This window comes from Biomphalaria glabrata, chromosome 8, assembly GCF_947242115.1.
Source record: "Biomphalaria glabrata chromosome 8, xgBioGlab47.1, whole genome shotgun sequence".
Taxonomy (NCBI): Eukaryota; Metazoa; Mollusca; class Gastropoda; family Planorbidae; genus Biomphalaria; species Biomphalaria glabrata.
Window position 1 is genome coordinate 20,951,661 of NC_074718.1, and position 27,435 is coordinate 20,979,095.

The 27,435-nt window shown below is 36.5% G+C and overlaps 1 protein-coding gene across 3 annotated transcripts in view; it reads left to right on the forward strand.

The window, feature by feature from the left end:
- The first annotated feature begins 335 nt into the window (after positions 1-335).
- LOC106058402 (sodium- and chloride-dependent glycine transporter 2-like) overlaps positions 336-27,435 on the forward strand; it is a 102,689-nt gene continuing 75,589 nt past the window's right edge. Inside the window, exons 1-3 of one of the 3 annotated variants that reach the window (XM_056038941.1) lie at positions 349-487; positions 587-741; positions 6,089-6,254. In XM_056038941.1, the coding sequence (XP_055894916.1) occupies positions 6,122-6,254 (133 nt within the window). In that variant the 5' untranslated portion in view covers positions 349-487; positions 587-741; positions 6,089-6,121. Of the gene's footprint in view, positions 742-6,088; positions 6,255-27,435 lie in introns of all 3 variants that reach the window. The other 2 variants (XM_056038942.1, XM_056038943.1) reach the window with 2 other exon arrangements.

Below are 27,435 nucleotides of genomic sequence, written 5' to 3' on the forward strand. Positions count from 1 at the left end.
TAGACTCGATCTAGTTTTATATCTAATTTTTAAATTAAATTAACATTTATTGTTGATGAAATTAGACTTCTCAGTTATTCTCTATAATATTTATTAGCAACTAGCAAGATACGATACTATAACAAAATTAATAACAACTAGATAGATTTAAATTTTATTCTACATCTAGATAAATATAGACATTTTGTACTTGGACTTATAGGGCCTAGATCTATAAATACTATCGACCTCGCTCTAGTTTTATGGAAAATTGCCATGTAACACTTGGAATTTCAAGGATGTCTAAAATTTTCCACTCGGCAGTGGCTGGCTATTCGCTGTATAGTTTCCTTTAATCTTATTTCCCTTCCTTTACTCCGCCCTGCGACCTAGATCTATATTAGCCCAAATCCCGTGGTTAATACTATCAAAACAAAAACAAAAATACACCACTGCATTGTACCTCTCATTCTCCTAAGTCTGACCCATATCTTTCGACGAATGAAAAGTAAGAAAATATCTCTTTAAAAATAATATAGGCTATATAGATCTAAATCTATCTGGTGATCTTAAAAGGAGATTTTTTTTTTTAAATTCTTTTAAACAGTGATGCAATAAACAGATCTAGACCCAAATCGAGAACTGCGTTTTGGGAAAAAATGGATTTCTAGTTCTACTTAAAGATCTAGATCTAGATTATATTTTGCATATTAGTTAACTTCACTTACTACAGTTGCGGATTTCTTTTTCTAATACCGGCAAGTAAGTATAAAGCCTGCAGATTAATTACATGTATTTATTTAGTGACCCAGGGGTTCTCAGCCTGTGGGTCGCGACTTTTTTTTTTTCGTCGGAAGTTTTTTTTTTAATTTCATTTCTTTATTTGTACTTATGTCGATTTACATTTATATTTGTAATGCCGTACCGTAGTCCTCTCTGTCCAATGTATAAAGCTAAGAAACGTCCGAGCTTTGCCGATAAGGACATCGTGTATTTTAGTTTTAAAGGCTGATATATAGAGTCTAGAGATTCAGACTTGACTCAGGTGGCAAGTAGCCTACCATAATTAAAACATAGCAGCCCTTGAAGTTCTTATTTGGTGGCTTTCAGAATTACCAGAGCTATGAAGCCTCACACATTTTCTAAGAAATTATTGTAAGCGGCCAAATACATAGGGGCCTATTGCATGAGTTATGATTGGAGCCGAATTCGTTTATAAAATTAATGCAATTTCCATGTGTAATGACACTGTTCACTGGAGAATAGTTGACATGTCTTATGAAATATGATATTATCAATCAGTTAATCAGAAAATGAATATTTAGCATTCAGCTGAATGAATCCACAAACGTTTTAAATTCTTCACAATTAGGCCTACTGGTTTACTTAAATAATGGGCGTTATCGGGAAGGGGGGGTTTCACCCCTTCCCGAAATGACCCCCCCCCCCCGCAAATGTGGGGGGTGGAGGTTTTTTTACTGATTTTTTTGCTTTCATTTTGTTTATTTTTTATGACATTTTAATATCAAACCATCATTTGTCCCAGCGCAGCCAACGGGGGTTTTGAGTTTAAAATCCACTTTCAAGGTTTTTGCGATTACCCCCCCCCCTTCTCTTCTTTAAAACAAAAAAAAATATTGCAAACGACAAATTCCAAGAGCTTAGCTAGGGGGGATTTGGATTTTTACCCCCCCCTCAGAATTCTTTTTTTTACGATAAACCCCCCCCCCTCTTCAATATAAGACTAAAGCATACATCAGTCACAAGATTCTATGAGCGTAACCAAGAGGGGTTTTGTGTTTAAAACCCCTTCCAGCGGGTTTTGAAGCTAAAAACCACCTCTTCAATACGAAAAAAAAACCCCGCAAATTACACACTCAAAACTCCATGAACATAGCCAAAAGGGGGGGGGGGAGTTTGAGTTTAAACCACCATCCTCCAGAGGGCTTTAAGTTTAAAATCCCTCCAAATGGTTTTGAGTTAAAAAAAAAAAAAAAAACTCCACCGGGGTTTGAAGCTAAAAACCATCTCTTCAATGTAAAAAAAAGCAAATTACACACTAAAAATTCTATGAGCGTAGTCGGGGGGGGGGGAGTTTAAACCCCTCCAGCAGGGTTTGAAGCTAAAAACCACCTCTTCAATACAAAATAATAATAATAGTAATAGGGGTTTTGAGTTTAAACCCTCCTCCTCAAGAGGGCTTTAAGTTCAAAATCACTCCAGATGGTTTTGAGTTAAAAAAAAAAAACCTCCAGCGGGTTTGAAACTAAAAACCACCTCTTCAATGTAAAAAAAAAGCAAATTACGCACTAAAAATTCTATGAGCGTAGTCGGGCGGGGGTGAGTTTAAATCTCTCCATCGGGGTTTGAAGCTAAAAACCACCTCTTCAATACAAAATAATAATAATAATAATAGGGGGTTTTGAGTTTAAACCCTCCTCCTCAAGAAGGCTGTAAGTTTAAAACCCCTCCAGAAGGATTTTTAGTTTAAAATCCCCCCCCCCCCGCAAAACAGATAGTTTTGTGGTTGAAAACCCCATCTTCAATATTATTATAAAGCAAACTACAGTCACCAAATTCTATTTTTTTTTTAAAAAACAAAACTCCTAAGATTTTATAGTTTAAAAACCCTCCAACAGATTATTTTGACGATAAAACGTCCCTTTCCGATATAAAATCAAAAGAAAACTACATAGTGTAGCCAAGAGAGGTTACACATTTCTACCAGTCGCTGGGCTCCTTTAATAAAGTGCATTGAATAGCATAAATAACTCATACGGATACACAAGTAGTATGTAGAGGAGATATTTCTTTCTTCGATTTTAAGAGAGAATTAGGCTGTTCTTTTTTTTTTTTTTAGAGATAGAGGATTTATTGGACACATTATAGACGTGATTGGGTCGAAAGTGTTGCCGACTTCATTGAATAGTTTACTCGGATGACTTTGTTAATATTGTTACAAATGAACAGTGATAGGTAGAGGTCAATGTGTGACCCCGGCGAGATGACACAGCAGCGGGTGTTCTCTGGAATCTACGCGTAGAAACAAAGACAGGATGTGACGTGTCCTCACGTGTTGTTCCAGGGGACGAACAGATCTAAGAAGGGGGCAGTGTTACAAATGAACAGTGACAGATAGAGGTCACTACGTGTGACCCTGGCAAGGTGACACTGCAGCGGGTGTTCTCTGGAATCTACATGTATAAACAAAGACAGGATGTGACGTTTCCTCTAGTGTTGTTCCAGAAGATACTAGCAGTGTTTGTGCAACTTTGGAGGAGCGATTAGGGACTCTATTTAAGCCAGAGAGTTAATGTGAAAGTCAGTCGTGAGTCAGTCGTCTGTAGAGTTTAGAGTCGTCGGTACAGTCGTCGCTACTGTTGTCTACTTTGCGAGACAGTAACAGAGAGATGTGTACGTCTCGATGCAAGTTAACTAGGGTAGAGTTAACTGGAGTGAACTACTGTCGTTAAAGTTTATACAGCGAACTACAGTGGACTTGAGCCGTTACAGTCGATGTAAGACGTGTACGGCTCTGATTCGGTAGACTTGAGTACGACTTGGTTCAGCATAGGGAGACCTGGAGCGACACTGGGAAGTGTGTCGGTGGTCTGTTCTGTGGAATACGGCTCGATGCAAGTTGAGAAGAGATGAATTGCAACGAAGTGAAGAAATGAATTGCAACGAAGTATATCTAACTGTAAACTGACAGATATTGTACAGAACTCTACGCTACATGTTACAGTGACGAATTGTTAAGTTAATAGTCAATAAAGTTATATGAAGTTGAAAGTTGAGTCGTCAAGTTCTTTGGCAGTGTTTTTATTTGTGTGCCTAATAGTACATTTAGCCAGAAGATCAGAAATACGTAACAATATTATGACATTATTTATATTCATAATAATTATTTGAAAAAATGTTAAAATATAGACACTATTCACGAAAATGTTTTAGCCGCCACCAAGGCTGCACTACTTTAACAATTTTTAAGACATGACAGATAGATTGATGACTTTGAATCGTCTTAGCACCTTGTTTCTATTTACTGTTGTCCTTAGAATTTGACGGGGAACTCCCGCCCCCTCATGCGTCTGTCTGGCGAAAATAATCTTGCCGGCAGTATAGTTCGATTGAAAAAATCTCGAGTTAATTTTTTAAGTGCGTAAATTTGTAAATCAAATTGAATGATGTTACTATCTGGTTTTATTTCAAACATATATGTGTCCGGATCCTCATCTTCTTACTTTAAAAAAGTTTCCTTGTTTCTTTCGAAGCATTTCAGTCCTTGCCATCTGAGCTCTTGTTTCATTTTTTTTCAATTCAAGTTCATTCAGCAGTTTCGAAGAAACCATAGAAAATCCCACTTCTGACACCAGTTGCAATGACTCTAGCTTGGCTCTTTGCAAACACTGCACCAAACGACACTACCAACTCATAGAAGTTGACAACATAGGGCTCCAAATAATTTCTAATAAATCACATCCAATAGGCAACATGTAAAGCTTTATTAATGCTTCACTTTGAACAAAAAATGTACTACTTTATACTGTACTACAGTACTAAACTCTACTGGACTCTCCGTCTCGTCCTGTACTTGCACTGAGTTAAACAGTGCCGAACCGACTTCAAACTGGAATCACTGTACCGGACGTGATTTGAATCATGACTTCGTCTCCTACTCGTTAATTGACTCTGAATCCGAAGCGAACACCTTTGCTCTTTATGTAGGGTCACAGAAAGCCTTCTCGTAACCGACGGAACATTGCTCGTCTTTTCTGGATGATTACATGTCCATATCCGACGTAATCGGCAAGAAATGATTTATGAAGGAGAGGATCCCAAGACCTAATTGCTTGAGGTAGATAGATATATATTGGCGAGCTCCTGAACACAATGCAGGACCTGTTACGTGAACGAAGCGTACAAACAAGTACCTTACAGGACAAACTGATAGATACCATTCAAGGCCAGATCGAACCTTTGAGAGAGAGAAGTCCAACATTATTTAACAACAAACCATTACTCATTGAAGACTGTGGGTGTACTGGTAGTTACAAAGAATGGGTTGGTGCTGTCTGTGACAGTGATCACATGTTCTACCATTATGGTTTTCAAGACGAGAAATGTGACAATTGCTGCGACTATCGTAACAACAAGTACACTAATGAAAAGAAAGAAACAGTAGAAGAAATAGGAGAAATTGGCTATGCAACTGAAGCTTTTGATGTACCTGCTTTGAGTACCACAACGAGCAGGGCAGATCAAGACAACTTTGGGCCTGTGTCCAAGCCCGTCGCTTTGGACTTTAAAAAACTCTGCCAGTGGGTACGAGGGGAACTCAAATTTTAATTACTGCATTCAGTCGGTAAACAAGAAATGTAAATGCGTCGATTCACGAAGAAGATGCAACTGTCAAGAAACTCACCAACTTGGTCTGAAACCAGTGTACTTCTATACTTCTGTTTTCACTAGTGAGAGTAACATGAACGATGGTGAACCAATTTCAGCTGGACCCGATGCAGCACTTAATGTACATTTACACATGGAACATTGTAAGGATGCTTCATTAGCATACCTTAGTGACGCGGCTGAGAATGATAATGAAACCATGGCTACCTATGGGCTTACAACTATGATAGGGAAGATCTGCTGAAGCGGCGTGCAGGACCAACTGCCCTGATGACATCTAACGGGCGCGCCACTTCCTCTATATGTGTTAATTGGCTGGCGTCAGGGACAACGGTAAGATAGAAGTCAAAGCAACTATCACTGCAGAAAGAGAAACCTCCACTACCTTGTAGTGCATTTGAATCTGTTCGAGATGAACAGATCTAAGAATATAACCCTGCTCCCTCTCCGACAATGATGGTGCGCACCAGGGCAGGACTAGTGGAGCTTAAGACAAGTCTCCTTGTGAATTGATAGTTGAAGTCTATGTCGGTGGGTTTGATAACAGTAAATACATATATCATCTATTATTACTTCCTTTCTTTGAGTGCTTGCCTTAGATTTATAACAGTAGTATGAAGTTCTAAATTTTAATGTAAAAAATAAACTAATTACTGATTAATATGTGAATATTAGTTGATTTTATTTTTTTTATTTTCAGGAAAAGATCCCCTCTAGATCTGTCCAGAGGTTCATGAAACCTCAAAATATGACTGATCGTGAGGGCTGGGTTGGAAAGCTAGACTTTATTTTGACCTGTATTGGATACGCCGTTGGACTTGGAAATATTTGGAGATTTCCTTACCTTTGTTATAAAAGTGGCGGAGGTGAGTTTTGCATTCTTCCTCTGAATCACAACCTTTAAGTGTTATTCTTAATCAGTTCAGCACGCTAACCGCACGACTAGGTATTGCTCTTGACTTAATAACAAACTTGTTACAAACTAGTAGCCTATTATTGATAAAGAGATATATTACACATTACGGCATGGCATCTCTACCGGATATGTACAATATGTCAGACGAGCGATTTTAGATAATCTTTCAGAATTGATATGTAATTGAAAAAAAAAAGAACAGATGTATTGTACTTGTACTGAGTGAGTTGTTTTAGCATTTCATTTAATGAATTAATTCCATTTGACGTCAAAGGGAAAAACTCCACTACGTCACACGGCCTAGTTAGACTAAAAATGTCTTCATCAATACAAGCAAATTGTCGAGCGTTCATAGACATTGGTGCACCGAGTTTTTTTTTAGCATTACATTTAAAGAATACATTCATTTCAAAGGAAAAAAAATCCATTACATCACAGTGGGCTAGTAGCAAATGTTTTTATTAACACGAGAGATTTAACAAAGGTTCATAGTCTTCTATGTACTGAGTTCTAATAGAATTCATTTAAAGATATTATATATATTAAATATATATATATATATATATATATATATATATATATATATATATTATATATATATATATATTAGGATTAAAGCTGCATTTTTGTGCGTTTTGTCTGTCAGTCTGTTTGTCCGTCATGTTAATATAAAAAACAACAACATAAAAGCTATTGTACATTTCATTAATCTTTAATTTTCCTTCCGAAACATCGTAATAATTTTAAGTATCTATAATAGATTGTTCCGGATGTTTGTATATATGGTGAGAGAAAAAGAGAATTCTAGATAAATCTAATACCGTTAATTACATTTTAAAGAATGGTCTCGTGTGAAAATTAGATGTACCATAGCCTTGTGGAGAGATTTTCATACCATACTTTGGTGTTAGGAAGTTGTTTTCCTTAAAAAATGGAACATAATATTAACGATAGATTTTGTAACGTTTTAGCTAGAAAATTAAATGTAGTGTGAGAGAGAGGTGAGATTTTAGATAGAGTTAAAATATTTTTCATAAAAAATTCGGAACAACCTATTTTCGTAAATGAGAAAAAGATTATTTGTTTTATTTAGTAGCCACAGTTATGTGGCGTTAAAATATTTTTCATATAAAATTCGGAAATTTTTGGCGACAATTTGTAAGAAAATTAAAGTAATGTAGGTCGATTTCTTTTTCAAAACAAAATGCGGAACATTCTTTACGGAAAAAAAATAAATCTGTTATGTTTCAGCAAGAATGTTGAATTGAAAATAAGTCTAAAAAGTGATTTTCAAAAATCGTTTCTAGTAAATTACTTTCTTATTTTAAAATCCTAAACAACCTATTGTCGAAATTTTTGTTTTTAAAAAGTCATTTGACATAAATTTGTTTTAAGTTTAAAATACGGAACTATTGGATATTGATAATTAAGCTAAAAAGTAAAGTTTCCCTTTCAGATCTTGCGATCTATGGGGCAGGTGATGTAAATGTCATCTGTTTCTACGGCTATATTAATAGTTCAGTATCATGTTCTCCGCTATGCTGACAGATGCATTCACAAATAGAGAAAACAACGGGATAAATATATCATACAGATTTGATGGTGGACTATTCAACCCGAGGCGGCTTAAAGCAAAGTCAAAAACAAATTCAGCAGTAATCAGAGCCTTGCTATTTGCTGACGACTGTGCCCTAAATGCCTGCTCTAAAAACATTTGCAGAGCATCGTCAGTGATTTCTCAAGAGCATGCTCAGACTTTGGCCTTACCATTAACATAAACACGACTGAAGTCTTATATTTACCTGCTCCTGCGAAAGCCTACTCGGATCCAAGCATCACTATAAATGGACAGGATATAAACGCAGTGGACAAATTCACATTTCTTGGCAGCACACTCTCCAGAAACGGAAAAATCGATAGTGAAATCGACCTGCGTATCGCCAAGGCCAGTGCATCCTATGGCAAACTGTCAAAAAATGTCTAGAACAGACGTGGTATCACCACAAAAGCTAGGAGTCTATAGAGCCGTCATCCTCCTTACATTGCTCTATGCCTCAGAAACATGGATTGTGCAGTAAACATGCAAAGAAACTGAACCACATCCACATGACATGTCTGAGAAAAATACTAAATGTCAAATGGCAAGACAAAATACCAGACACTGAAGTCCTTCGAAGAGCGTGTCTGCAAAGCATCCACACAATCCTGATGCAGTCCCAGTTGCGATGGGCAGGTCACGTCTACAGAATGGAAGACCACCGCATCCCTAAACGACTCTTGTATGGCCAACTAAGCCAAGGAAAGTGCTCGCAAGGTGGTCAAAGAAAGCGCTTCAGGGACACCCTCAAAGTTTCTCTGAAGGCGTTCAGCATAGAATCGGGCACCTGGGAGACACAGGCACATGACAGAGCATCATAGCGTCGCGCTGTGAAAACTGGCGCACAGGTTGCTGAGGAAAAAAGAACAACGCTGGCAGAAGAAAAACGCCAGAAAAGAAAAGCAAGGCAAACGACACTAGCTCCAGCTGGAATAACCTGACCAGTGTGCGGCCAAACATTCCGGGCTCACATAGGTCTCACCAGCCACATGAGGAGGCATAAAACCCCAGTGCGAAGCCCTCAGCCCCCTGGATGACAAAGTATTCATCATCGAACCACGATGGACGAACTATATATATATATTAATAGTGAGGCTCCTTAGTTGGGGAGATGACTATTTACCATAATTGTAACACATTTATGCAAACGGTATTAGATTTTTTGACAATTTTTTTTTCACATTTGTATTGCTAAGTTATGTGAGTTCTGTTAATATATATATATATATATATATATATATATATATATATATATATATATATATATATATATATATATATATATATATATATATATATATATATATATATATATATATATATATATGTGTGTATTTTATACAACACAAACTTGTACTTCAATAAGAAGTAATTGAGCAAACAAATTCAGCAGTATCTATGGCTTTGCACGGTTTTAGAAAGTTTGGATAAAATTGGCTCATAGCTTGTTTTTAGTTTCAAACATGACTCTAAATTTTCATTTGTTAGTTGGCTTCTTACTTTACTTTTAATTATATTCATGCAAGAGAACGCTTACTCGCACGAATATACCGATCCGACGATAGTCAGTCTTTCAATTAATAGTGTTGTAAAAGTGAAAAGAGGGGCATTTTTATGAACAAAAAAAACTAATGAAAAAAGTAGCCGTTGCATCAGAACTTTGAATAGTCTAAAATATTATGGTGTCAGATTTTCACTATCTTTTCTAGTTTACGAGACCTAAACGGGACGTACGAACAGACTTTCCACACAAAGCTAATATCGTCTTTTCCCCTTTCGGGGGCCGCTAAAAAACATTTCCGTAAATAAAAATTCCTTTAGTTCTGAGTTCCACAGGAACACATAAGCTCTGCAGTTCACGCGATAATATGAAAACTACTTATTAATTGTTGTTTTAAATTATGTTCAACTTATTTACATAGCAAATAGATTTTTTCTCTTTAAAAAAGTTAACTTTTTTTTTGTAAATGTAGTATTTAGTATGACAGAACTTACATAACTTAGCAATGCTATTGTAAAAAAATATATTTTTTGACCAAATATCGAAGACCATCTGGTTTAACGTGTTCAAAAAAGCCTTCAGTGTTTATTACTACTAATAGTGAATAGTTGTAAAAATGGTGAATTAAAAAAAAGAAAAACTGCTTGCATAATTGATTTTTCGCTTTCAGAAAAGAAAAAAGTAGCCGTTGCATTAGAACTTTGAATGATATAAAATATCATGATGTCCGATTATAATTTTCTCTTCTAGTTTCTGGGATCTAAAGTGGACGGACGGACGTACAGACATACTACACAAAACTAATAGCGTCTGTTGCCCTTTCGGGAGCCGCTAAAACCATTTCCGTAAAAAAAAAAAAAAAGGACTTCCTGTATAGCCTATTATTTCTTTTCTTCTAAGTGAATTTTTAAACACTTGCCTTACGTCATTTCCACTGCCACTAAATAAAAAGAAAACCAATCGTAATAGCATTAAAAAGATAGATCTAGAGTTTGTTTTTGTTTTTTTTTCGAGAGAGAGAGGGCAAGGAATAGATCTATTGTCATTTTGCTACTTTCAAAAGGGGTGAGATAAACTATTACAGTAAATAAAACCAAATCTATATTCCTTCTTATATAGAGAACAGCAGTGGACCGCAAGCGCAAGCTTTCTATCAAACCTTTGTATTGTATTTTCGGTATTTCCCCTATAGGCCGCAGTCTAATTAGAAAGCATAAATAGAAATATGTCACAAATTCCGTATTTTAAAAGCTTTCTTTTTTTTGCCCCCTTAGTCTACTTATTTTTAGTATGCCTTACGCAGAGTTGCCTACAAGTACGCATCTTGCGTATTTTGTACGCAAATGGGCACGAAAATACGCGAGTACGGTTTATCATCTGAAAATACGCATACCCTTAAAAAAAAGCCCCCCCCCCCCAAAAAAAAAAAAAAAAAAAAAAAAGCAGTTCTTGCTAATCATAGAGATATAGATCAGTGCCTCAATGCCTTGAAATGGATCTATAGATATAATTCTCTTCTTCCCTCAACAGTTTAAACGAGAAGATGTAAAGGAAAGATCACTCTCTTATTTCTGCGGATAGTCACCCCACGAAAAAAAAAAACAAGAAGGGGGGGGGGAGAGAACACGTTTTCACAGCTCGCTACGGATGACTGCGCGCTGGACTGTCAAACCCTGCCCGCTCCCATCCCCCTTCGTCTTGCGGAATGTTTGAACTAGGAAGTAAACTATCGTCAACTCTAAAGGAACATCCGAAACATGTAAAACATTTTACAAACAAACATTTTACAAACACTAAATAGCAGGGCCGGACTTAAGCATTGTGGGGCCCTATTCGAAACGGATTTCCCGGGGCCAAGTTTGGGTAGGGAATCGGATAATAAGGGAAATTTAAGAGTTTGTATTAGAAAATAAATTCGTCTATGCATTTTATTCATTCTTTACTACGTACAGAATTACTTTACGAGCCTTGCGTGTAGCAAAGTCATTCAGTATATCATAATAATTCTGTTTCCTACATAGATCCCGCTCAATAGCAAGAATTACCAAATGTTTCAATCTATCTTTGAGAATTGTTGAACTCAACTAATTCTTCATTAGTTTGAAGCGCGAGAAGCTTCTTTCACCTCATTACACTATTACAGCTAATGCATAATGCCGTTTTTATTAATAGCGCGTAGGATTGGCGTTTTCCATATTGAATGACACCCCAAAATGACAATATTTTTCTATATATTTCCGTATATTTTAAGGACTTTTTCGTATATTTTGCAATTTCGGGAGATTTCCAGGAGCTCCTGGTAAATCGACAGGAGGGCGCGGGAAATCTGTTTTAAGTTATAAAATGGTTTAATATAATAATTTATACACCTTGAATTAGCGCGGGTTCCATTAAAGTGCGGATCCTTCGGTCGCATAGGTTACATTGGCCTAAGACCAGCCCTGCAAAATAGCCGTGTATGCTATGCCGACGGTCGACTAGTTATTCCTATTAGATCTGCTACGAGATAATATGTTGTTTTTTTTCGTGTGCGCTAACGAGCGAACATTTCAATCTTCACTAGATCTTAAACTGATCAAAATAAAGCAAAGTTCCTCTCAATTTTTTATTTTACATGAAGTTTTCATACTAATTGGGAATTAATTGATAGAGTAGTTCTACTTCATCTAGACTGGATCTAGAAATACAGATATTTTACGATGTCAGGTACCTATAATAGAATGTAGGTAAATTTTTTTCTAGATATAAATATAATATAGACTTTATAAATTTTTTTATTTTTTTTTATAGTGAATGATGCGCATCCTTCATGCTATTGCATACTCATTGTGATATGGTCCAATCGCTCAAGTAGAGATTTGAATTCGAATCTAGAGAATCATTCATTAAAAGATAAATAAAAAAGTATACTTTACATGTTGAAATTACAATACTTTATTGAAATGTAGTAAGAACCAAGCTGTAACAAAAAAAAAAAGTAAAAGAACCCATGGTTCATAAGCGTTTTTCCCCCTCTGTAAGTATGAGGTTGGAAAGAAAAGTGGAAAGTTACTGTCTCTTTCTCACAAGAAATATAACATTTTCCCGGCTCTGTGTGTCACGCTGACACGTGGGATAAAAATTTCCATTACAAAAAAAAAAACAAAAAACTAATCAACTCAGCAATTGTTTTTTTTTGATTGACATTATTTCGATTACAAAAAAAAACGGAGTAGGAATGAACGAATGTAGACATTTAAAACTTTAAATACAAAAATGACAACAGGAAATTTTCTTTATGGATTAGTAGTACAATTTACGGTAATCGATAATCAATAGCCATGCCTGACCTTGACTCATTGTGGCCCAAAAGTGAAGAGACAAAGCAATTGTTTTTCTCTGTAAACCAGTACCTATATTTGTGCTAGGCCTTATCTTGTCCTAGAAATTACAGACGTTACATTAAAAGAGAAGATAATTACGCCATACGCATTTCATGTGACAATCTAGAAGGGGCGGACTGGGTATCAAAATCGGCCCGGGCATTACCATATCAACCAGCCCATAAATGGCATGTCATTTTTTATTTTCGGTGGGGGGTGAGGATTTTTACCCCACTCCGCAATTTATATATATATATTAGTGTGTGTGTGTGTATGTAATTAATCTTCATTACATTCTGATTTTTCATTCTTTCAAACGTTTTTTTTACCCTAGAATACTCCTTTCCTATAATTAGTGGAAAGACAGTACACACCGCCAAAGGGCAGCATGGAAGTCCGGGGGAGCGCTGTGAGCTCCCCCCAGTGGGGTCCGAAGCCCCGGATCCAAGCATTATTTCCGTTATTTTAAGCTTTAAAAATGCATATTCTGAGGTATTTACAGTGCAATTAGCCTGCTACTCTTACGCTAAAAAATTTCGAAAAACCAAATCTACTATTCAGTGGAGTTTAGCGACTGGTAGACAATGGTAAAATGCTTTAGTTTTTGTATTGGAGGGGAAAGGGAAACCACAAAACCTCTTTTGGCTACGGTCATGAAATTTGGTGACTGTAGTTTGCTTAAGTTGGCTGCACTGGGGCAGTAAGTAAAGTTTCCCTTTCAGACAATGAGGTCTGGGGCAAGTGATGGTTTGAAGACCCTCCCCTTCCGGCTACGCCCTTGTGTTATATTATAGGTGTAAGCCTAATTCTCTATAAAATATATAAAGTTTGATAACGCATCGAAAACTGGATGTATGCATTCGTAGGATTACATAATGTATTCTATTTATACATGTATCTAGTCTGAAAACTATAAACAATACAATAGCAGCCTAATGAGTTTGAAGCTTTTTGGTATTACTTATAGATTACAGACGATTCTTTAAAAAATAAGATTGTTAAGTCTTACGCATTTCATGTGTCAATCTCGTCATGCATATTGATCTGTGACTTAAAATTTGCTAAATCATTGGTTTTCCTGGCTGACACAGGCAACCCATTCCATTAAAAGATAATAGAAAGAAGAACGGTTACAGAGGCATTTACTTAGTGTGAAAAGCTCTTGATTCCTCCTAGTACATTCTCAAAAACGCGATTTGTATATGGATATAAAATGTAAATCTCCATTCATTAAATATTGGATGTGACAGCGCTATATAAATTATTGTAAAACTTTTCATCATTAATGACTTTATACTAAGCATAAGTTTGCCACTAATTATAATAGTATAGAGATTCGTTTAGATCTAGATTTATTTTTTAATTTAATAATTTTTTTTTGTAACCCTTAAGTGTAGTATTTTTATATCTGTGTTATTAAAAATAAACAAAATGAAATCTACTTCATCTTTTCAAATCGCAGAAAGTAGAGCTTTATACCCATATTGAGCTGTGAATAAGTTGGGTGGTTTGCAATTTCGCGGCTGTGTGTAATGTGTATGTGTTAAAGTTAATTTCTATTAAGTATTGTTAAAGAGCTAATTGTCGCGCCTTTTTTTTATTATTATTATTTTTTTTTTTTTTTTATTTTTAATTTTTTTTTAAATTTTTAATTATTTTTTGTTGCGTTTTCTTACTTAACCTCACTCATCCCTCTTTTTGGTTAAATTTCATTGGAACCATTAAAAGACGGGGGAGGGAAGGAGCAAAAAAAAATGGGAGTGCGATCAAAGGCCCATGCCGACCAGCAAAATGATTAGGCCAAACACAACCTCGAAGACATCAGAGCAGTCCATGCCGCTCGTGCGGTCCAACGTTTTGCAAATGGTAATACGTACAGTGTAGGCCTATAGTGTATTTTTTTAAATTCTTGTTGAATTTCAAACAAAATTAATTGTAATAAGAATTAAAAAAAAACAAGAAAACGTGTTCGAGCCTTTGTGTCTTGCTGCTGTCACTTTTTTTTTAAGTTGTCTTCATGGAATTTTTTTTTCTTTGGTCGCGACCAGACCGGCCCATTTGGTACCGGCCCACCGGGCATTTGCCCGCTTGCCCATATAGCCAGTCCGCCCCTGCAATCTAGTCATGCATGTTAATCAGTGAGTTAAACTCTGCAAAGTCGTTGTTTTTTCCAGGTTGATTCATGCTCTAACTGCACTAGGGAAGAAAGCAATTTGTCTTAGCATATGGAATAAGAAGTGTGCATTTATCTTAGTGTCTTCCCGAGTATTTAATTAGCGGCCACCGTAAGGGGAAAAGCAGCTATTAGATTTATGCAAACTGTCCGTCTGTCACACTTAGATCTCGAAAACTAGAAGAGAAATGAAAAATATTATTTCACCATGCGATGCGGCTTGAAAACTTTAGGTGCAACGGCTACATTTAATTTTCTAAAAGCAAACCGTTTAATTTATACAATTAATTATGCAAGCGATTTTTTCATAAAAATATACCAATTCTAAAACAATACATAAATGTGTGATAATATTACAATATGTTAATAAGAAAAGATGATTATCTGTGTATTTTCGGTATCATTAAGTCTAATATAGTGTTTGCATGAACAAGAAATGTTCACAACAAAAATAAATATTAGTAAAAGGTGTTTTTTTTCTGGTCAACTAGCTGCTAAAATTAAAAGAAAACATTTATGTTTGTTTATAAAAGCTAAATATGCAATTTGTATGTAAATATCACGCACATTTTTTTTAAATGGATTTTTAATGCAGCGACGTTCGTGCAGTAGCGTGACAAGTAAAGGTACTAATCAGTTCCCTCAAAATTTTTTAAATAATCAGATTTTATTTATTTTTTGTTTAGTGCCCTCATCATAATAAAAGAGGCTTATTTTGAGCGTTTAGTTTGTCGGTCGGTCTGTCCGTCATGTTTAGATAAAAAAAACAACAACTCTAAAAGCGATTAAAAATCTGATTTAACCTTTAATGTTCCTTCCTAAATATCTCAATAGTTTTAAGTATCTATAATATATTGTTCCGGATGATTTGAAGAAAACCAAATCAATGCCAACGAATGTTTGTTTGCTCTTCTAACTTATATTACATTTAATTTCCATGCTTAAACGTTGAAATATTACATTTAATTTCCATGCTTAAACGTTGAAAAACACATGACCACTAATATGTTGTTCCGGTTTTTTAATTTAAATAGCATAAAAATGCTAAATGAAAATCTCTATACTGACTTATACTTCATTAACTATTAAACATAAAGTTGTTCCAAATATTGTTTTATAAAAAATAAATTATGTCAAATGATTGTTTGAACCCTCATAATTGACTTATATTACACTTATATTATTATTATATTATTATTATATCTTTTATATAGCGCTACTTTCATGCTTATAGCATGCTCAGAGCGCTTTGGTCCAATCTCATTCTTTGACAATACGTCACTATAGTTTAATTATCGATATCAAATTGTTCCGTATTTTCATCTTGACACAAATTTACGTCAAATTTAATTTTTTTGATGAAACATAATTTTTTTTTTTACTCGGTAAAGAATGTTCCGGATTTTGTTTTGAAAAGAAAACATTGACCTACATTACTTTAATTTTCTTACAAATCGTCTCCAAAAATTTCCGAATTTTATATAAAAAAATCTATTAACGTCAAATAACTGTTTCAAATCCCTCTTCTACTAAATAAAACAAATAATCTTTTTCTTTTTTACGAAAATAGGTTGTTCCGGATTTTTTATGAAAAATATTTTAACTCTATTTATCTAAAATCTCACCTCTCTCTCACACTATATTTAATTTTCTAGCTAAAACGTTACAAAATCTATCGTTAATATTGTTACAAATGAACAGTGATAGGTAGAGGTCAACGTATGACCCCGGCGAGATGACACAGCAGCGAATGTCCTCTGGAATCTACATGTACAAACAAAGACAGGATGTGACGTGCCCTCACGTGTTGTTCCAGGGGACGAACAGATCTAAGTAGGGGGACAGTTACTAATGAACAGTGACAGATAGAGGTCACTACGTGTGACCCCAACTTGATGACACTGCAGCCGATGTTTTCTGGAATCTACATGTATAAACAAAGACAGGATGTGACGTTTCCTCACGTGTTATTTCAGAGGATACTAGCCGTGTTTGTGCAACTTTGGACAAGCGATTAGGGACTCTATATAAGCCAGAGAGTTAATATTAAAGTCAGTCGTATGGAGTCGTATGAAGTCGTATGGAGTCGTGAGTGAGCCGTTACAGTCGATACAGACGGTGTAAGACGTGTGCGGCTCTGTGGAAGAGAAATGTGTACGACTCGATGCAAGTTAACTAGGGTAGAGTTAACTGAAGTGGACTACTGTCGTTAAAGTTAAAGTCTATACAGCGAACTACAGTGGACTTGAGCCGTTACAGTCGATACAGTCGATGTAAGACGTGTGCGGCTCTGATTCGGTAGACTTGAGTACGACTTGGTTCAGCTTTAGGAGACCTGGAGCGACACTGGGAAGTGTGTCGTTGGTCTGTTCTGTGTAATACGGCTCGAGGAAAGTTGAGAAGAGATGAATTGCAACGAAGTGAAGAGATGTATTGCAACGAAGTATAGCTAACTGTAAACTGACAGATATTGTACAGTCTTCTACGCTACATGTTCAAGTAACGAATTGTTAGAGTTAATAGTCATTAAAGTTATATGAAACTGAAAGTTTAGTCGTCAAGTTCTTTACAGTGTTTTTATTTGTGTGCCAACTAATACATCTAGCCAGAAAATTCAGAAATACGTAACAATTGGTGTCAGAAGTGGGATCTTTCTGGCTAGAATGTGTTCCATCAAACTTCTTAATGAACTTGACATGAAAGAACTTAGACAAGAGCTTCGAGAAAGAGGTCTACAGCTTAACGGAAATAAGGAAACGCTAACAGCACGTCTCAGACAAGCCCTGTTGGAGGAAGATGAGAATCCAGACACTTGTCAATTTGAAATCAAACCTAATACGATGGAGCTCCTGAGAACTTTGCAATACAAAATGAACTCGGTGAACGAGAGCATTAAGGAGATAGAATCAGAAATCAACACCAGATTTTCTTCATTTAACCAGTTGACCAAAGCCATGAATGAAAATGAACAAATAGCTACCACGCCCAACAAGACAGAAGAACAAACAGATACAATAAAAGATCAAACTAGAATCATGATTAACGAGCTGAACACCCAACAGTATCAGATTGAGTCGACAGATGAAAGAACTACACCATTGATGAACAGCGAACAATTGTCCAACCAAGGATGTGGCGATACAGACAATTACGATAGGCATGTTGGTGATGGTTGTGCTGTCTTTGACTGTGATAGCAAACCAAATGAATGTGGCCCACAAGAGATGAAAAGAGACGGTAGCTGTTACTATTTCAACGAGAAGCAGAATGAGACCGCTGAAGAAACAATAGAAGAGACCTATAGTTTGACCGAAGCTTTAGCTATAGATATACCTGATATGAGTACCGCAACTAGCCAAACAGATCAAGACAACGTTGGGTCTGCGTCCAAGCCTGTTGCTGTGGGCCTTAAAGACTTCTGTCTATCTGCCAGTGTCTACGAGAGGAACTCGAAGCTTGATTATTGCACTCATGCGTTTGACAAGAACTGTACGTACGTAGCTATGCAAGAAGACTGTGAATGCCAAGAAATACACCAACAAGCTCTAGACCTAACAGAAGCTTGTACAGCTATCAAGGTAGGCGCGAGAAGCCCTGGTGATAGTCAAGGAATTACAATAGAAACTGATGCTGAAGTTGATGGACCTTTGCACGTTGAATGTTATCAACCTGCCCCACAGTCGAGTCCTCCAGACTCGGATGAAGGTGATGACGTGTTTGACAACTTGCCTTCAAGTGGACTTGCAGCTCATTCGCAAAGCACCCATCAAAGAATAATGCTGAAGCAACTTGTTAGATCAACAGTCTTGATGACTACAGCTATGAAATACAATGCCTTCCTATGTGCTAAGTCGCTGCCATCAGCATTGATCGACAGGAAAGCAAGACAACGACAACGACATCAACGCAACCAAAGAAATATCAAATTGAGGAGGCGGAGAAAGCGACATATGCAGAGTGCAACGTGGATGGCTCCAACAAGATCAAGATACAAACCCACCCCTTCTCCCACTGATAGACCCCCACCTGCATTTATGAAACTCCATAGCCCATGTTGTTAGAAAACAAGCCCACCACTTCTCCCACTGATAGACCCCAACCTGCACTGATGAAACTCCACAGCCCATGTTTTTAGAAAGATTCTGTCCGGAACCATCAGACCAAAGAAGAAAGCCTTCCTATCAGTTGAAAGTGTGAAGCCACTAAAGAATAATTTAAGAACATTCCTCATGAGAATAGCTTGATGAAGTATAACAAAGGTTTTAGAAGAACGCTAATTAAGTCAGAAGCAAGAAGGACAGAAAAGAAGTAGTTTAAAGATGTCAGAACTGTAGTGAGTAACCATCTGTGACAGAACTGTACAAGAAGATCAACCCAACAGACATCGTACAAACCCAAAGTCAGTTGCTGTTGTAAGAAGAACATGTGAATATTGCTGTACTGTGATGAACCTGTGTATCTCTGAAGAAGCTCTGTAAAAAGATGCTGGAGAATGTAAAACTCAGCCAGTGAAGCACGAACTCGTTAGAATGCTGATGAATTTTCTCGGGACGAACAGATCTAAGAAGGGGGCAGTGTTACAAATGAACAGTGATAGGTAGAGGTCAACGTATGACCCCGGCGAGATGACACAGCAGCGAATGTCCTCTGGAATCTACATGTACAAACAAAGACAGGATGTGACGTGCCCTCACGTGTTGTTCCAGGGGACGAACAGATCTAAGTAGGGGGACAGTTACTAATGAACAGTGACAGATAGAGGTCACTACGTGTGACCCCAACTTGATGACACTGCAGCCGATGTTTTCTGGAATCTACATGTATAAACAAAGACAGGATGTGACGTTTCCTCACGTGTTATTTCAGAGGATACTAGCCGTGTTTGTGCAACTTTGGACAAGCGATTAGGGACTCTATATAAGCCAGAGAGTTAATATTAAAGTCAGTCGTATGGAGTCGTATGAAGTCGTATGGAGTCGTGAGTGAGCCGTTACAGTCGATACAGACGGTGTAAGACGTGTGCGGCTCTGTGGAAGAGAAATGTGTACGACTCGATGCAAGTTAACTAGGGTAGAGTTAACTGAAGTGGACTACTGTCGTTAAAGTTAAAGTCTATACAGCGAACTACAGTGGACTTGAGCCGTTACAGTCGATACAGTCGATGTAAGACGTGTGCGGCTCTGATTCGGTAGACTTGAGTACGACTTGGTTCAGCTTTAGGAGACCTGGAGCGACACTGGGAAGTGTGTCGTTGGTCTGTTCTGTGTAATACGGCTCGAGGAAAGTTGAGAAGAGATGAATTGCAACGAAGTGAAGAGATGTATTGCAACGAAGTATAGCTAACTGTAAACTGACAGATATTGTACAGTCTTCTACGCTACATGTTCAAGTAACGAATTGTTAGAGTTAATAGTCATTAAAGTTATATGAAACTGAAAGTTTAGTCGTCAAGTTCTTTACAGTGTTTTTATTTGTGTGCCAACTAATACATCTAGCCAGAAAATTCAGAAATACGTAACAATATTATGTTCCGATTTACACCAAAGTATGGTATGAAAATCTCTCTACAAGTCTATGGTACATCTTATTTTCATACGAGACCATCCCATAAATTTAATTAACGGTATTAGATTTATCTGGAATTATCTTTTTCTCTTACTATATATACAAACATCCGGAACAATCTTTATAGATACTTAAAACTATTGCGATGTTTCGGATGGAAAATTAATGGTATTCAAATTTTCAATAGCTTTTAGTTGTTTTTTATATTAACATAAAACGCAAAAAAAAAATGCGGCTTTAATAATCCTCTTTAAATGGATTCTAATAGAAAGTGCACCAATGTCTACGAACCCTCGTTAAATCTCTCGTGTTTATAAAGACATTCTTTTGGTACTAGCCCATCGTGACGTAATGGATTTTCCCCCCCTTGACTTCATATGAATAAATTCTTTAAATAAAATGCTAAAAGAACCCACTTGGTGCACCAGTGTCTATGAACCCTCGACATCTTGCTCGTATTGATAAAGACATTTTTTAATTTAAGAAGCCGCGTGACGGAGAGGATTTTTTCCTTTGATGTCATATGGAATGAATTCTTCAAATGAAATGCTAAAACAACTCGGTATAGTAATGTTTATTAAACCTCGTTATCTGACTCGTATTTAAAAAAGACATAATAACTAGATTTAGATTTTATCTAGATTTTTAAAACTAGATCTAGATTTTTTACAGTATATCTACATTTTTAAAATTAGATCTATATTTCTATTATAATTAAAATCAATGTGGATTTTAGATCTAGAATTTCTAGGTCTAGTTTAGAATGATATATACTAGATCAAGATATAGAATTTCAATTTCTAGACTTCAAGTGTAAATTTTGATTTTCAAACGTCTAGATCAATATTGCAATGTTGTAATATACTAAAACTTATCTACTATTTTTAAATTTAATTTTGCACTCAGTCTATTGATAGATTATTTTTTTTTCATAAATCTAATCTAAATTACATATAAATTGTTCCAAAATTATATTTTAGATATAGATCTAGTAGATATAGAACTTAAGAGTGCTAAATCAGATGTTTAGTTTAGGTAGATCTACATCCTCATTATAGTTCCATTTAAATGAAAATACCTATAGCTCTGTTAACTGTGCTGAGACATCGAAGTACAAGCTTGATATCTGTTCATTTCTTCTTTTTTTTTTAAAATTACAAATCAATGCTAAAAGATTTTCTACAATCGCTTGTCTGACATATTGTGTTATATCTCTTTATCAATAATAGGCTATTAGTTTGTAACCAGTTTGTTATCAAGTTAACAGCAATGCCTAGTTGCGCCATCCCCCGTCGTCCATCGGGAGGTTTGGACAAGGAAGTTAATTATCTTTAATTTTGAATGAACATCCGAAACATGTAAAACAGAAAAAAAATTACAACGACAAAGGAATCTTTGAAACATTATTACTTTTGACAATCAAAATAAAATTACGGCTTGAATATTTCTTGCGAATAGGCAATTCCGATAGGAATCCGACGGAGGCCGCCTCTGAGTTTGTGTTATCACACAATCTTGTAATCTTGTTAGGTTTTGTTTTTGTATTTGTAAATTATGGTTCAGTGTTTATGTATTACTCGCAGTGCACACCGGCTACGCCCGTTGATTTGCTCCTAAGTTTTATATTGTTTATTATGGCCGGAACGCCACCTTCTTTTATTTATTTATTTTTTTCTTGTTGAACTTTTATAAACGGGCCACAGTTTACATTTTTAGCCCGTTATTTTGTGTATCTGTTAGAATGAAATTTCACGGCCAGCACTCTTTTCTTCTCTTTCTTTTTCTCTCATTTTTTTCGCTTTCCTGAACCCAATTTTGTTTTTGTACCTGCGCATCGTAATTTCTCCTACATAGACTTGATTTGGAAAGACCCGCTTCGTAATGTGCACCACATATGCACTCTCTCATATTTAATTTTTGTAACACTTTTACTAATCCCCCTCCACCACCAACAACAAAAAATTAGTCATTCTTACACATTCCCGTTCCGATTTTACATTTACCTTGGTATTTTGGTTTTATAAGTTGTAATATTTATCACAGACCTTTTGAATATAATAATAATAATAATGGCAGGATGTTCAGCCCTATCGGAATCTGCCTACCAAGGTCGCCATAACCAAGTTGCAAAGCTAATACACCAGCACTTGGCTTTGACACTAATTTGATCGGTAAGGATACTCCTCCGTATTACAAATACTCACCACAAGAGGTTCTCGAGTCTACGGATCATCTACTGTACTGGGATAGGCATATTTTGACTGAAAAAACGGGAGATTTTAATCGCCCTGATTTGCTGCTCATCGATAAAAAAGAAAAGGCCGCTACAATTATTGACATTGCCGTACCACTATCTCGTAATTTAAAAAAAAACTATGCTGGAAAAACAAAGAAAATATGGGAACCTTGGCTTGGAGATTAAGCGTTTATGGAAATTATCTAAAACAACAATATACCCCATTGTCATATCAACCGAGGGGATAATAACAACTGACCTCACAGATACCTTCAAGGCCCTTGGCATTCCTAGGAACATTCTCGTTGCCTGTCAGAGGGCGATACTTCTGCAGACCTGCCACATCACCAGAAAATTCCTCGATGGAAACTGATAAAGGGACTACGATGAATCTTGTTAATCTTTAACGAAACTCGACCCTGGCTTTGCCAGAGAATGAATAGGCCTACTCATTCTTTTATAATAATAATAATCTATATATATTATTCTCTTCTTCACTCAAAAGTTTAAACAAGAAGTAAAGGAAAGATCACTCTCTTATTTCTGCGGATAGTCCACGACAAAACACAAGAGTAGTGTTCACACTACGGATGGCTGCCTGAGAGCTGGACTGTCGTTTAAATTTATCAAACCCTGCCCGCTCCCATCCCTCTTTGTTCTGCGGAAAGTTTGGACTAGGAACTAATCTAAGTAATCTAATCTATCTATCTATCTATCTATCTATCTATCTATCTATCTATCTATCTATCTATCTATCTATCTATCTATCTATCTATCTATCTATCTATCTATCTATCTATCTATCTATCTATCTATCTATCTATCTATCTATCTATCTATCTATCTATCTATCTATCTATCTATCTATCTATCTATCTATCTATCTATCTATCTATCTATCTATCTATCTATCTATCTATCTATCTATCTATCTATCTATCTATCTATCTATCTATCTATCTATCTATCTATCTATCTATCTATCTATCTATCTATCTATCTATCTATCTATCTATCTATCTATCTATCTATCTATCTATGTATATATATATGGCTCCTTTTGTCTCGAAAGGCAATGGATGCGCCCAAGTGAGTCACTGGTTTTGGCTTAATCTTGAGACGGGGCAGAATCTGGTGTGGCTAATCAAGCCAATTCTAGAACGGCAGACTTTGCCACAATTCGTACATGTGTATGCCTCTGATTTAGGGCTAGCAGACAGGGCAGCTTTCTTTTTTTCCCTCTTGATTAAAGCCGCTTCAATTCTTTTGTTCTCAGCAAGGGTTGTCCCAGCACGCACAGTCTGTCTCCATGCACTCCGGTCTTTGGCTATGTTTTCCCACATACTTTCACTGATGCCTGAGGCTCTCATGTCTCGCTTGCAGACATCTCTATATGTTAATCTTGGGCGGCCCTTGGGTCTGACTCCTTCCACAAGCTCAGCATATAAGATATCTTTCGGGATTCTACCATCTGGCATGCGGGTGACATGTCCGAGCCAGCGTAATCTTCTTTGTGTCAGGAGAGCATACATGCTGTTCATATTGGCCAATCTCAAAACTTCCTGATTGGAGACATGGTCCCTCCAAGAGATGCCCATTATGCGTCTCAGGCAGCGCAAGTGGAAACTATTCAATCTGTGCTCTTGGTACATGTATGTTGACCAGCTTTCACTGCCATAAAGGAGAGTGCTCACAACACAGGCGTTGTAGACCAGGATTTTGGTCGCTGTGGTCAATTTACCATTTTCCCAGACGCGCTTGGAGAGTTTTGCCAATGCTGTGGTAGCTTTTCCTATCCTTTTTGTCAGCTCGATGTCTAAGTCTAGGTTACTGACAATTGTTGAACCCAAGTAGGTAAATTCCTGCACCACTGAAAGGGTGTGGTTCCCAATTTGTATTATAGGTATTTCTGCGACGTCTTGTGCCAGGATTTCGGTCTTGGAGAGACTTATAGTAAGGCTAAACTCTTGACAAGCAGCTGTTAAGGCGTTCACTAGCTTCTGTAGACCTCCTTGTGAGTGAGATACGAGTGCCGCGTCATCGGCAAACAGCAGTTCCCTTATCAAGATACGACGCCTTTTCGTTTTGGCTTTAAGACGTGCCAGGTTAAAGAGCCTTCCATCGGATCTGCTATGGATGTATATTCCGTCTTCCAGGGATTTAAAAGCACTGGATAGTACGACTGAGAAGAAGATGCCAAATAGTGTAGGGGCATTGTTTTACACCGCTCTTAATGGAGAATGGCCTGGAGGAAGAACTTTCAAACTGAACGGTGCCCTGCATATTTTCGTGAAAAGCTGACACTAGTTTTCTTAACTTATTTGGGCAGCCGATTGTAAATAGCATGTAAATAGCAGGGCCTGACTTACCCATTGTGGGGCCCTATGCAAAACGGATTTGGCGGGGCCAAGTTTGAGTAAGGAAGCAGATAATAAATGAAATTTAAGAGTTTGTATTAGAAAATAAATTCATCTATGCATTTTATTCATTCTTTACTACGTACAGAAATACTTTACGAGCCTTGCGTGTAGCAAAGTCATACAGTATATCATAATAATTCTGTTTCCTACATAGATCACGCTCAATAGCAAGAATTACCAAATGTTTCAATCTATCTTTGAGAATTGTTGACCTCAAGTAATTCTTCATTAGTTTGAGACGCGAGAAGCTTCTTTCACCAGATTACGGCTGATGCATAATGTCGCGCGTAAGATTGGCGTTTTCCATATTGAATGACACACAAAAAGACAATTTTCGTGTATATATTTCCGTATATTTTAAGAACTTTTTCGTATCTTTGGCGATTTTGGGAGATTTCCAGGTGGGCGCGGGAAATCTGTTTTAAGTTATAAAATGATTTAATTAATTAATTTATGCTCCTTGAATTAGTGCGGGTCCTATGAAAGTGCGGGTCCTATGAAAGTGCTCCTAGTAAATCGACAGGAGGGCGCGAGAAATCTCTTTTAAGTTATAAAATGGTTTAATTTAATAATATCTACACCTGGAATTAAAGCGGCCCCTGTGAAAGTGCGGGTCCTATGAAAGTGCGGTGCCCACTGCGGTCGCATAGGTTGCAGGCGCCTATGGCCGGCCCTGCAAAATAGCGGCGTATGCTACGCCGCCGGTCGACTAGTAATCTTTATTCTCCGTATGGAAATTTGTTCTACAATTTGTGCATTACACCAAACAAAAAACATTATAACTATAAGAAACCAAATTGTACATTCACACCAGGTTTATATCAGATTGTTCCTATTTAATTATTTGATTGCCAGGGGAACAAAAGAGTGTTTGTGTCTGTTTTTCTTTGCTATCGGTGTCTTCTATTTCTTTTGTGATTTTGAAATCACAAAATCCTGACACAAAGGGTGATTCTTTATTTCTAGGATCTTGCTAGCTTTTTTTTTTTATAGATGTTTGTCTCAAACAGCTGCCCAAATGTTGTTTGTTTTTTGCCAATGATTTTACCAACAGCATTTAGGATTCTATAAAATTTATTTTTATTTTTAATGCTCAGATTGCCATACCAGGCAGTGATATTAAAACATAACCAAGGCCTTTTCGCTAACATTAAACGAGGACAGTTTTCTTAGTAATCGTAATCTTTGCTGCCCTTTTTTGCTAATATAATCAGTATTTGCAGTAAAATATAGTTTATTGTCTAGGATAGTACCAAGGTATTTAAAAGTTTGCACTATTTCAATAGTCTCTCCAGCTACAGAAACAATATAATTTTCCTTCTTTTCCCTACGAAAATCGATTATCATTTCTTTGTTGTTTTTTTTTACATTTAATAATAAAAATTTATCTTTACAGTATTTTTCAATGTGTTCTATTTCTCTGAAATACTCATTTACGTCTGAGCTCTCTGAGAGCAGGGCAAGAAGAGCCGCACCATCAGCGAATTTTGTGAAGGAGCAACAAGAACTATCGGATTGAAAATCTTTGGTGTACAAAATGAACCACAATGGCGATGTCACAGCCCCCTGGGGCGCCCCTGTGTTAACTATGCGTGCATTTGATATAACATTGTTTACCCTAATCCTCTGAGATCTCTGGGTCAAAAATTCATTAGCCCATAGTATTATGTATGGACTAATCTTCAACGCTGTCATCTTTTCAATAAGTAAATGAAGTTGTATAGTGTTAAAAGCTGATGAGAAATCAATAAAGAACAATCTTACATACGTGTTCGGTAAGTCCAGATGTTTTAAGACACAATTTAAAATATTTAGGATGGCATCGTCTACACCTTTACCCTTTTGGTAAGCAAATTGTAAAGGGTCTAACTTACTACAAAGATCATTCAGAAGAAACATTTTAACCAATTTCTCTAAAAATTTAGACACAATGGAAGTAAGTGAAACTATGTAGTGAAGCTGAATATAGTGAAATGACAATAGATCTAGACTTGAGATTTTCAATGCTATTAAGATTTGGTGTTGTTGTTTTTTTGTTTGACAGTGTTACAAAGCACCATCTTTGTAAAAAAAAACTTTGTAAAAAAAAATGTTGAACGAGACAGATTCGAACTCGAGGGCTGTAGCCTTCTCAAGCCAACACACTAACCACTGTACCAGAGAAGTGCTTATGAACATAAAAGGTTTTATACTTATCTATTGTTAGTTGCAAACTTTAAAGCAAAGTATAAAGGGGACTAATTCAGCTTATACCACCACATCTTTCAAGTACAATTA